The sequence below is a fragment of the Pithys albifrons genome, chromosome 1 (genome assembly GCF_047495875.1).
Source record: "Pithys albifrons albifrons isolate INPA30051 chromosome 1, PitAlb_v1, whole genome shotgun sequence".
In the NCBI taxonomy this organism is placed as follows: Eukaryota; Metazoa; Chordata; class Aves; order Passeriformes; family Thamnophilidae; genus Pithys; species Pithys albifrons.
This window is the reverse complement of record NC_092458.1, coordinates 126,772,441-126,784,681: the sequence shown is the minus strand read 5'-3', so window position 1 is coordinate 126,784,681 and position 12,241 is coordinate 126,772,441. Positions and strand designations below refer to the sequence as shown.

At 59.8% G+C, this 12,241-nt stretch overlaps 1 protein-coding gene across 1 annotated transcript; it reads left to right on the top strand.

The window, feature by feature from the left end:
• Positions 1 to 9,782: 9,782 nt before the first annotated feature.
• Positions 9,783 to 11,520, top strand: LOC139677668 (hemoglobin subunit rho). Its single transcript, XM_071567858.1, has 3 exons — positions 9,783 to 10,043; positions 10,131 to 10,353; positions 11,346 to 11,520. The coding sequence occupies exons 1-3, from the start codon at positions 9,952 to 9,954 to the stop codon at positions 11,472 to 11,474; spliced, it is 444 nt and encodes a 147-aa protein (XP_071423959.1). The 5' UTR covers positions 9,783 to 9,951; the 3' UTR covers positions 11,475 to 11,520.
• Positions 11,521 to 12,241: the final 721 nt, after the last annotated feature.

Sequence of the window (12,241 nt, the reverse complement as noted above, 5' to 3'; positions counted from 1 at the left end):
GGTGCAGCTGATTGACCTGGGCCTGCTCAAAGCTGCCAACTTTAATGTGTGGGAAGTTTCCCTGTCCTTGAGAACCTTTTCAACAACCATCCCCCACATTACACAGAGGGAAAAATCATCTTCAGGCACCAACACCTGACAGGACCAGTTGAAACAGCACAATTCCAGTTCAGTCTTTACTCTGAGAGACAGGAACTGTCAGAGGTCATTTCTGATTGCCCTAAATTTCTGCTGTGCCCTATCTCTTCCTCCCGAGCTCTGCCTGTGTTTGCTCACCCCATGCTGGATGCTGGGGGAGGAACTGGGGAACTGCCTTATCTCAGCCACCTTTTGTGCCACAAACCAGCAGCTCCCCAGTTTCCCACCACAGCACATGCTGGGGCAGAGCAATGTCACTCCTGAGACAGGCAGAGCATGAGCTGGGGCTGAGCTGGCACAATCACAGAGCCCCAGAGGCACCGAGTCAGTCACTGGGGTTGGGAGCAGAGATGGGCTGAACTGGGAAGGGATGGGGCTCCCTGGAGCAGCGTGGCTGTGCCATGCAGAGTGGGGCATTGGTGGGGCAGGGAGTTTGGGGGGGTGGGTACAGGTCCTTTCCACACCTGGATGGTGTGAAAATGGGAGTGCAAAGCTGTGCTGTGGCTCTGGCCTTGCACTGGGGACATCTCTGGAACTGAGTGGGGGTAAATTGAGCCTTGGATTGGGGGGCAGGTCATCTCCCCCCAGCTCTCTGCACCCTCTGCCCCTCATCACACCGGGCACCAAACCTGAGCTGTGTTTCTGGGAATGATTTTGGATTAAGCCCTGGATTAGCAGAGGTCAGAATCAAACCCAGCCCAGCTGGAAATCCCCACCTGGACTGGGGATGGGCTTGGGGCAGCCAAATCCCAGTACCTGCCCTGGAAATCCCAGTCACTGCTGGGGCATGGTCTGGAGGGAGCGCCGGTACCACCAGGCACCCCTGGCCAGGCCTGTTTCCCCCTCGCCCTGCCCTTCCCGACACCAGAGGGAGCCGGAACCCGCTCCGGCTGCGGGTTTGTCACCGGCGGGGACCGCACCGAGGGGGCTGCGGTGGCGGGTGCGGAGCCGCTGCCACCACCCCTGGGCACGGACACCCGCACGGGGCACCCGGGAGGGACAGTGAGGGGCAACAAGCCGGGTCTGCCCCAGTGACTCCTGCTTTGCTTCCCGCACCTTCCTTAAGTCCCTGCTTCAGATTCCCTGCCTGGAAAAAGCTTGGGGAAAGTGGGTTTGCTGCTATTTGCATCCACCCCAAGGTCTGTTGGTCCTTTTGTCTCATCCCAAGGCTCTCTTTGTCCTTTTGCATCCCCCAAGGATCTGTGGCCCCTGTTCATGAACCAGCACTGAGGTTGCCCCGTGCAGTTGCCACATTCCAAATAGGAAGGAAAAGGCACTTCCCAGAGCATGGATGGGGCACTTGGACCCTCACTTGGTGCCTGTTTGGAAGTGGCTTGTGAAGAGCATGAACTCCTGGGGTGACAGGAGGTTCAGGGTGAGTTCTGTGGCCCAGGAGCTGTGCCTGGATGGCTTTGTGCTTCTCAACACAAAGTTTCATCCTGTGGATCGCCCCAAACCACATTTACTCCAAAGCTCCTGAATCCCAGTGGGAGAGGCCAGGTTTGGAGCACAGCAGGAGGTTGCCCAGAGCACGGGCAGCTCAGTGCCCACCCTCTGACATTGGGCTCAGTTGTGGAGAGGCCAATACACCCCCAGTCCCAAGCTGGCCAGGCATCAATATCCAGCCAGAATGTGCATGAAAGTCTGGCTAAGGCCAGGGTGGATGGGGCTTGGAGAAACCTGGTCTAGGGAAAAGTGTCTCTGCCCATGGCAGGGGGATGGCACTGAATGGGTTTTAAGGTCCCTTCCTTTCCAAATTCTGGGATTCCACGATTCTAAGATTCTAATTGTAGAATTCTAATAATTTTAAAGAATTTTATTTATTGTAAGGAAGATTATCTCTTGTTGTGTCCCCGGGGTAGGAGCAGAGCATGGGACAGCAAACAGAGACTCACAGAATGTGCTGAGCTGGAAGGGGCCCATCAGGAGGGGGGATCCTCCTGCCCTGAGCATTTCATGGCACTTTGGGAGAGTAGCCACTCTGCTTTGTGCCTCAGTTTCCCACAGGGGGCTCTGCCTGTGGCCAGGGCAGGGGATGCCAGGGAGAATGGACCCCCTGGGAGCTGTTCTGTGGGAGAGGAACAAGGTGTGAGCTTCCCTCTCCTGCGGAAACAGGGAAGGTTTCCATGGCAGCTGCCACACTTCGCCCGCTCACATCCCTGGGACTGGCAACAAGGCAAGGGGAGGGTTGGAGAAGAGGGGCTGGATACTGGGACGTGTCCCACCGTTCCCTTGGGAATATCAGTGTCCTGAGCCTGCCACGGGCTCTGCCCCACAGATGGAGGGGCTCCCTGAACCCCTCACTGCCCCAGTGGGGAGCAGCCCCTGCTGGGTGATCCAGGGCTGCCCTCTCAGCTCTGTTGAGGGCAATAAATAATCAACAAGGAGAGCTGGCAGTGCTCCCGCAGGCTGCCGCTCTGCCTCAGCAGGAATATTTGCTGAGTCAAAGCCTGACACAGCAGAAAGGGGCACAGCCCCAGGGCCAGGGGTGCCTTATCACTGCCCCCCGGGCTCCTGTTTGTGCCTTCCCAGTTATCGCCCCAGCCCAGCCCCGCGGTGGGGCCGGGACCGCACCGTGACTCAGCACTGCCCGCGGCTCTGCAAGCTCATCACACCCAATTAGTGACGGGACAGCCCGTAAACATCCCACTGCAGGGACCGGCTTGAGCCCTGGAACTGGGAATGACACCCTGTAACCCCGATCTTTATCCTGATCCTGACCCTAACCCAAATCCTGACCCTGATCCTAACCCTGACCCAACATCCCACTGCAGAGACTGACTTGAGAACTGGAACTGGGAATGACACCCTGTAACCCTGGTCTTTATCCTAATGCTGACCCTAACCCTAATCCTGATCCTAACCCAAATCCTGACCCTGATCCTCACCCTTTCCCTGATCCTAACCCCGGCCCAACATCCCACTGCAGAGAAGGGGCTGGAGTCCTGGACGTGGGAGTGAGAGTCCCTAACACTGACCCTCATCCTAATCCTTACCCTGCCCCTGCCCTGGGTGCCCAGTGCAAACTCATCACATGGCACTTGTGATGGGAGAGCCCCTAAACATCCCACTTCAGAGAAGGGGTTTGAGTCTCAGGCATGGAATTGAGACCTCTTAACTCTAACCCTAAACCTAAAACTAATCTGACCCTGACCCAACATCCCACAGCAGAGAATGGGCTTGAGTTCTGGACATGGGAGTGAGACCTCCTAAATCTAACCCTGCCCCCAGCCCTGGTCTCAGAGCTCTGTTTCTTCCTGGGTGTCTGAAGAAGACCCTCAAACCCAAGTCCTGAGATGGGGTATAAGAGGGTCTGGGGGGGTGTGCCCTGACCCCTGCCCAGCTCAGCCCCACAGACATGCTGTTATTTGGGGTTCCCTCACCCTGCCCTGTCCTTGGTGCTGGACAGAGCTGAGCAAAACGAGTGACAAACTTCAGGCCAGTCCCTGATTCACCCACGGAGGTGCTGGCCCAAACCTCAGGGTCTCTGCCCAGGCCGGGAGAGGCTTTGCCAAGGGCTGCCCCAAAGGTGGGGTTTGGTGCCTCGCTTGGGGCAGGGGCTGCTCTCCCATCTGAGGGGTGTGGGGTGCAGGGAGCCCCCAGGCAGCTGCTCAGCCCCTGCAGAGGGTCTGCCCCAGGTGCCACCCCAATTCCAGAGCCACCTCTGCTGCTTGAAGTAGTGGCTGGTGCCAGTTGGGGTCAGGTCTGTAGGCAGGTCAGGTCTGCCCTCCTAAACCAGCCCCAGCACAGGAACAGGTCCATTGCCAGCTAGAAAGGCTGGAAAGGCAGAACATGACCCATAGAATGTGTTCCTGCAGGTCCCAGGCCATGAGCAGGGCAAGGAAAGTCCTTGCCTGAGCTCAGCAAAGCTCTTGGTCCCACCAGAGCTGTCCTTGAATACAGGAAATTGTTTGTTAACAAGTGCCCCAGACTGTGAGGTCTGGGACAGCTCTCGTGGTTCCCAGGCAGTGCTGGGGGGGCTTCAGGGGGCTCTGTGGTTATGGGAATCTGCAGAGCAGTGACAGGCAGAGCCAGCTCAGCCTGCAGCAGGTGTGGTGCTGGGAGGACTGGCAGGGACCCTCAGAGCCAACCTATGCCTGGGAACAAGGATACTGGAGCCTTGTTGGGGGGAAAGCAAGGCCTTGTGCCCTTACTGTGAGCTCTCTGGGGTTTGCCTGCCTGAGGGTTACCTGCTCTCCACTCTGGGCTGCCAGAGCAATCCAGCCTCTCCCAGGTGCTTTTCCTGCAGCAGGACAGCTCAGTCTGCCCAGGGACCCCTGGGGTCCCTCAGTGGGGAGGGGGCCAGAGCAGCCACATGGCTGGAGCAGCAGAGGGAAGGGCTCAGTGATGACAGTCTGCTCCCATCCTCCTGGTCAGAGTGTTTGCCCTGCTGTGAATGCTGCCTTGGGCACCAGGCAGTGATGGCAGAGACCCTGAACCCTGTCCTGAAACGGCTGTCACCTGCCCTGAGAGAAAACCGTGACAGGAAAACTCAGTGTTCCCCATGGACCGGAGAAGAGAAGCTCCAGGGAGACCTGAGAGCCCCTTCCAGTGCCTAAGGGGGCTCCAAGAGAGCTGGAGAGGGACCTGGAGCGAGGGATGGAGGGGCAGGACAAGGGAATGGCTTCCACCTGCCTGAGATGATGGGATATTGGGAGGGATGTTCCTTGAGGGAAGTGCTAACCCTGACCCTGAGGTTAGAAGAACCCTTGCTGGTGAGTCCTCAGTGATGTGGAATTGCAGGGAAGCTCTGCTGCCCCCAGTGTCTCATAATTCTCTTTTCTGCACATGTATTTTGTACAGACTAAAAGGAGGAACCTGGGAGGGTGGGCAGGCCCTGGCACAGGGTGGGCAGAGCAGCTGTGGCTGCCCCATCCCTGGGAGTGTCCCAGGCCAGGCTGGACAGGGCTTGGAGCAGCCTGGGCTGGTGGGAGGTGTCCCTGCCATGGCAGGGGTGGCACTGGGTGGGTTTTGAGGTCCCACTCAACGCAGACCAGTCTGGGCTTCCCTGTTTCCATGCCAGGGCTGCACACTGGTGTGGCTGGATGTGAGGAGGGGGGTCTGTCCGTGGGTCTGTCCATAGGTCTGTCCGTGTGCCTGGGGCAGCAGGGCTGGACTCAGCCCCTCTAACCCCACCCCATTTCCCCTGAGCCGGGGCAGCAAACAGCGTGTCTGTCCCACCTGCAGCCCCGCGGGGCGCCGGCCTTTATCTCGGGCTGCAGGAGGGTGCCGAAGGGCTATCGCGGAGGGGCGACCGGGGCGGGGGTATCGCGACGGGCTGGCAGGGCGGGGGTGGGCAGCGCTGCCCGCGGGCGATACAGGGGCGGCTGCGCTGGGGCAGGGCGGGGGTCTCAGGCAGGGCGGGGATCTCAGGCAGGGCGGGGGTCGCAGGCAGGACGGGGGTCGCGGCCAGGGCGGGGGTCCCAACCAGAGCGGGGGTCTCAGCCGGGGCGGGGGTCGCAGGCAGGGCGGGGGTCTCAGCCAGGGCGAGGGTCTCAGCCAGGGCGGGGGCCTCAGCCAGGGCGAGGGTCTCAGCCAGGGCGGGGGTCCCAACCAGGGCGGGGGTCTCAGCCAGGGCGAGGGTCTCAGCCAGGGCGGGGGGCGCAGCCAGGGCGGGGGTCGCAGGCAGGACGGGGGTCGCGGCCAGGGCGGGGGTCTCAGCCAGGGCGGGGGTCTCAGCCAGGGCGGGGGTCCCAACCAGGGCGGGGGTCTCAGCCAGGGCGGGGGTCTCAGCCAGGGCGGGGGTCGCAGCCAGCCCGGCCAGGCTGATGGCCCGGGATCCTGCCGGGAACGCGGCCCCAGCCGAGCGCTGCGGAGGGAGCCGGGGCAGCTCCAGCGTCTGCAAATGCGGAGCTGTGACGCTGTTTCCCAGCTGGGCACGGCCAGAGATCCCTATTTGGCTCCCTCAAGCCAGTTGCTCTCGCCCTCCCCTTCCTTCACCCCCGACTCTGTCCCTCCCTCGCGTTGTCCCCTCCGGTGTCCCCTCGTGTGGGACGGGGCTCGCGTGGGCTCCTTTGCAGCCCGGGGCGGAGGAGCCGGTGGGAGCCGCAGGCTGGCCCCTCCCGGCAGGTGCCCGAGGAGATGGAACCCCAGTGATGGGGAGAGCAAAGCCTGGGGGAACCCCTGTCTGCAGAGAGCCTGTCCTGGGGCAGCTTGTCTGGAAGGAAAAATCGGCTTTTGCCTATTCCTGGCCGGGTTTGCCTGAGTGCTTTTTGTGGAGGGATAACTCAGAAGTTGTTTAATTAAACTTCAGCTTTTCCCTGGATACCCTGGCTCTCCTGTCTGACCCTGTGCCTCTCATCCCTTCACCCCACCCATCCCTGAACCTCCAGAGCCCACAGCACTGACTGCAGGGCTGAGCATGTCCTGGTGGGTCCCTTAGCAGGGATACAGGGACACATGATCAGGGTCAGGGTCTCCTGCTGTCCCCCAGGAGGTCCTTGGTGCATTTGTGCTCCATCCAGCCCCCAGTCCCAGCAGTGTCACTGCAGCCTGTGAGCATCTGTCTTTGCTCTGCTTCCCAGTTTGGGCTTCATGGAATACCAGAATGGCTGGGGTTGGAAGGGACCTTAAAGCTCATCCAGTGCCACCACCATCTTCCACTATCCCAGGGTGCTCCAAGCCCTGTCCAGCCTGGCCTGGGACACTCCCAGGGATGGGGCACCCACAGCTGCTCTGCCCAACCTGTGCCAGGGCCTGCCCACCCTCCCAGCCAGCAATTCCTGCCCAGTATCCCACTTAACCTGCCCTCTGGCAGCTGGAAGCCCTTTCCCCTTGTCCTGTTCCCAGGTGCTTGTTCAAAGCCCCTCTCCAGTTTTTCCAGGGGTTCCTGATATCCCCTGTTGCCCCAAGCACCACTCTGGAGCCCCTTGTTCCTGGGGGTCTGCGTTAGCAACGTGGTGCTGGGAAACCAGCTCTGCCCTTCAGGTTAACCCAAGGCACCAGTTCGAGACTGGCCACAGCCAAATGGGCCAGTGGGGCAGGACTGGTGGGGCTGGGCACGCACTGACAGCCCAGAGTGGGGTCAGTGGGGCAGGACTGGTGGGGCTGGGCACACACACTGACAGCCCAGAGTGGGGCCAGTGGGGCAGGACTGGTGGGGCTGGGCACACACACTGACAGCCCAGAGTGGGGCCAGTGGGGCAGGACTGGTGGGGCTGGGCACACACACTGACAGCCCAGAGTGGGGCCAGTGGGGCAGGACTGGTGGGGCTGGGCACGCACTGACAGCCCAGAGTGGGGCCAGTGGGGCAGGACTGGTGGGGCTGGGCACGCACTGACAGCCCAGAGTGGGGCCAGTGGGGCAGGACTGGTGGGGCTGGGCACGCACTGACAGCCCAGAGTGGGGCCAGTGGGGCAGGACTGGTGGGGCTGGGCACGCACTGACAGCCCAGAGTGGGGCCAGTGGGGCAGGACTGGTGGGGCTGGGCATGCACTGACAGCCCAGAGTGGGGCCAGTGGGTCAGGACTGGTGGGGCTGGGCACGCACTGACAGCCCAGAGTGGGGCCAGTGGGGCAGGACTGGTGGGGCTGGGCACGCACTGACAGCCCAGAGTGGGGCCAGTGGGTCAGGACTGGTGGGGCTGGGCATGCACTGACAGCCCAGAGTGGGGCCAGTGGGGCAGGACTGGTGGGGCTGGGCACGCACTGACAGCCCAGAGTGGCTGTAAAAGGCTGTTGCCATGACAGATTCTTCCCATGCAGAAACCACAAGCTTCTGATATGACCCTAATCCGATTAACTGGCTGATTCATCTGCTGTTACTCCTTTTCTATTGAGCCCATCTGATGGGATTTAGAGAGGTTAAAGACTTGCTGTGGGGATAAAACCAGCCATTAAAGGGATCAATACGGGAGAGCAGCACCAAATGGGCTTATCTTGGAAACAATTCAGCCTCTTTTCCTCCCCTTTCCTCTCCTTTCCCCCTTCCCCTTTCCCTCATCATTAACCACCCCATGGAAAGTCACCCTCCTCCCTCACCAGCACAACCAGACCCTGGTGGGTCAGTGTGGGGTAAGGCCTGGATGTTTCTCACCACAAGCCACATCTCTGTTTTCTGCAGAATCCAGAATATCAGCTTTTATTAACCACATTTAAAAATAATATTCAAGCTGCCATTAACACTCTCCTCCAGCTCCTGTGTTTGATGTTGTCCTGCCCATCCTGCCTTCACTCTCCTGCTCTCCCTCCCTCAGCTTTTCCTGCTGGTTCAGATGCAGCAGAGGAGCATCATTATCTCTTCCCATTTAAAGTTCAGCCTTGCAGAGCTGAAAATCAACCTCCCATCACAGATGAGGGGAGGGCACTGCTCAAAGGACCCCAGATGTGGGGGTCATTTCAGAGCCAGGCAATTGAGGCTGCAGGGAGGCAATAACTGCAGGGGCCACCAGGGCTGTTTATTGTCCCCCCAGCTGGGTGAGCTGCAGCTGCTCAGCCCTGCCCGGCCCTCGTGATGGGAATATCAGCCTGTGCATCGAGGCTTGCACATCTTCCCTTCCACTCTCTGGAGATCTATAGTATGAAATTGGACAATGTTTGAAGTCTTCAGGTCTCCTTAAAGCCGAGGGTGTGTCGTGTCTCTGCTCTGGGGGTGAGGAGCTGGAGGCAGCCCTGGCCCCCTGCTCGATACCTTTATCTGCCCCGAGCAGCCTCTGCTCCCACCCTGTTATCAGAGCACACCGGGGGCTCCTTGGCTGCTGGGGGGGCCTGGGGGCCTCTCCCAGGCTCAGGAAATGTAAAAAAATGGATAATGCCCCATTGGACCCTGTGGTGAAGAGCTAAAAGGTGACTATGGATGAGAATGCCACAACTGGATCAGAGGGATTGGCTTGTGCCAGTGTGGCCCCAGTGAGAGCACAGAATCCAGAATGGTTTGGGTGGGAAGGGACCTTCAAGATCATCCAGTTTCACCCCCAGCCATGGGCAGGGACACCTTCCACTAGACCAAGGCCCTGTCCAACTGGCCTTGGACACTTCCAGGGTCCATGGATGTCACACACCTCATTCATCCTGGCCTTGCTTTCTGAGCATGAGGGCACAGCTTCCCCTGAAGGCTGGAAACCAGGAAACACCTGAGCAGGTGACACCCAGGGCCCAACAACAGCCTTTGGGCAGAGCCTGAACTGGTAGAAATGGGTGTTGCTGGTCTGGCTGTGGCATGGCAGGTCCTGCTGTGTTTGGGCAAGACTTTCAATCCCAGCAGGGAGAGGCCATGAAGGGCTAACACGAGGCACAGATGGCAAGAGCAGAGGAGCCTGTTCCCAGACACTGCCCACCCTGACATCCCACACGGGTGTCCTGGAAACCTGGAGCTGAGGAGGTGACCTCTGCTTCACTAACACCATCCCTGGGAGTGTCCCAGGCCAGGCTGGACAGGGCTTGGAGCAGTCTGGGCTGGTGGGAGGTGTCCCTGCCATGGCAGGGGGTGGAATGAGATGAGCTTTAATGTCCCTTTCAACCCAAAGCATTCCAGGATTCCAAAGCACATCTCTGAGGTGTCCCTGCTGTGGGGACAGGGTGACATGTCCATGCCTGTGGTCAGCAGAGCCACAGGGGCAAGCAGGGGGAGATAAGAGGGTCCTGTGTCCTGAGCAGGCCTGTTAAGAGACTCTCAGGGCTCTTTCCTCGAAGGCCACACCTTGTTGCAGACTGACCCCTGCCCGGACAGCCAATGCCCCCCCGGACCCCTCCTGTCCAGCCAGTGGCCCCTTGGGCCAGCCAGGGAGGGGCTGTGGGCAGGGAATAAAAGGCCCTGCGGGGTCTGGGCTCAGCCACAGGCTCTGTGTCCTCCTGCAGCCCAGCCAAGCCGCCACCATGGTGCACTGGACAGCCGAGGAGAAGCAGCTCATCAGCAGCGTCTGGGGCAAGGTCAACGTGGAGGAATGTGGGGCCGAGGCCCTGGCCAGGTATGTCCAGTGCCAGGAACCTGGAAAGAACCACTCCAGTCACAGGAGTGCTGATCTGTCTGTCTTTCTGCTCGTGTCTCTCCCCAGGCTGCTGATCGTCTACCCCTGGACCCAGAGATTCTTTGACAACTTTGGGAACCTCTCCAGCCCCACGGCCATCATTGGCAACCCCAAGGTCCGTGCCCATGGCAAGAAGGTGCTCACCTCCTTCGGGGAGGCCATCAAGAACCTGGACAACCTCAAGGCCACCTACTCCAAGCTGTCAGAGCTGCACTGTGACAAACTGCACGTGGACCCCGAGAACTTCAGGGTGAGCTGTGCTTGGGCCTTGACCCCCTGTCCCTCCTTTCTCAGAGCATTTCAGCACCTGGGGGGCTTCAAACAGCCATAAACACCTTACAGTTTAGTTACCAAACAAGAAGGGGCTGGCTGGGGTGGGAACTGGGGGACAGGGGAAGGTTGGACATTTGGTAATGCAGGGAAATACCAGGCTGTGAGAACAAATTTGGGGATGCACACAGGAGATGGTCTGAAAGCCTGGGGACTTGTGCAGGCATGGCTTGGGAAAAGGAGAAGGATGTTGGGAGGCTGAGGAGGGCTGAGGGTGGAGAGCATGGAGGGAAGTCCCTCTGGCACCTCCTGGCCCCATGGATGGGAACCACTTGGTTGGGGATCATTTCATCTCCCCATTTCCAGGGCTGACAGGGGGAGAGGGTAGAGCAAAGGGGAGATGGGCTGGGGCTGGACACTGATGGAAAGAGATGGAGACTGGGATTGGAGAGAGAGGAGAGGTCTGAGTGGGGGAAAGAGTCGGCAGAGGAGGGGGCAGCAGGAGGGGAGTGAAGCCAGAGGTCAGGGCACAGAGGGGGGAAGGTGCTGAGGGTGAGAAGAGGGAGCAGATCAGGCTGGAAGGGCCTGGGGAGCTGGATGGGGCTGGTGGGATCTGCCTCAGCCTCTGTCTAAGCCTGACTGTGGGGATGGACCTCGCACTGACCCTCTGCTCAAGCAGGTGTGGGGGTTCACAACAGGAAAAAAAAAGGGACAGAAAATAGCTGGAAATAAAATCCAGAGGCTGGAAAATGCAGGTGTGAGAGGAAGCAGAGCCAGAGCCAGAGCAGGTGGATAAGGGTGCCCTTGGCCAGCACAGGGCTATTGTCCTGCTCAGAGGACTCAGACCTTCCCCTGCAGCTCCCAGGAGCCCTGGGGGGGTCCCTGCAGCCCCTGGGCCTGGGGTGCTGTGCAGGATGGAGGGGTGCCCAGCACCATCCTGACCTGGTTTCCCTCTTTCCTCCCCCTCTGCAGCTCCTGGGTGACATCCTGATCATCGTCCTGGCCGCCCACTTTGGCAAGGACTTCACTCCCTCCTGCCAGGCCACCTGGCAGAAGTTGGTGGGTGTGGTGGCCCATGCCTTGGCCCACAAATACCACTGAACCCTCGAGAGGCAGCTGTGTCTGTAACATCCAATAAAACCCACATTTTCTGGAGTTCTTTGTGTTCTGCATCTCTGTGGCCACCAGTGACGTGGGAGGGAGGGGCAGGAGGGGCATGGTGGGCTCTGGTGGGTGAGAGCATGATGGTCCAGGGGGGCAGCCAGGCTGGGCAGAGGGGGCCAGGCTGGGCAGAGGGAGGCAGGCTGGGCAGAGGGGGCCAGGCTGGGCAGAGGGGGCCAGGCTGGGCATAGGCAGCCAGGCAGGGCAGAGGGAGCCCATGGCAGGGGTGGCACTGGGTGGGCTTTGGGGTCCCTCCCACCCCAAACCAGTCTGGGATTTTGAAGTGGTACCAAGGACACCCTCGAGACCTGCTGGCTTTACACACCAGGGACTGCATGTTCTGGAGAGGAGTGGGGGCTGGCCTGGCTCCAGAGCCCGGGCACAGATGCCACTGCTGCTGATAAGGGCTCTGTAAAGCTTGGCACGGGCCACTCCTGCTGCAATCAGGGACAATAAACTCTGCTTGAGCAGAAAGGCCATCACTAGAGCTGCCTTTGGACATCATTGGGACAGTTTGTCTCTGAAAAAGGAAGGTTCTTGTCCATGGAACGCAGCAAGTGTGTGGCCAAGACATCAAGCAAGACTTGAGCAACCTGATCTAGTGGAAGGTTTCACTGGGGGACTGCAGTGAGGTGATCCTGCAGTTCCTGCCCAGCACAAGCCATTCCATGATTCTGTGATTCTGTGATTCTACAACTTAGGACATC

Bases quoted from the DNA above. Each gene is read 5' to 3' on its own strand.
- LOC139677668 (XM_071567858.1), top strand. From the start codon at position 9,952: ATGGTGCACTGGACAGCCGAGGAGAAGCAGCTCATCAGCAGCGTCTGG. The intron at 10,044-10,130 runs GTATGTCCAGTG...GTCTCTCCCCAG, and splicing joins GGGGCCGAGGCCCTGGCCAG to GCTGCTGATCGTCTACCCCT. The intron at 10,354-11,345 runs GTGAGCTGTGCT...CCCCCTCTGCAG, and splicing joins TGGACCCCGAGAACTTCAGG to CTCCTGGGTGACATCCTGAT.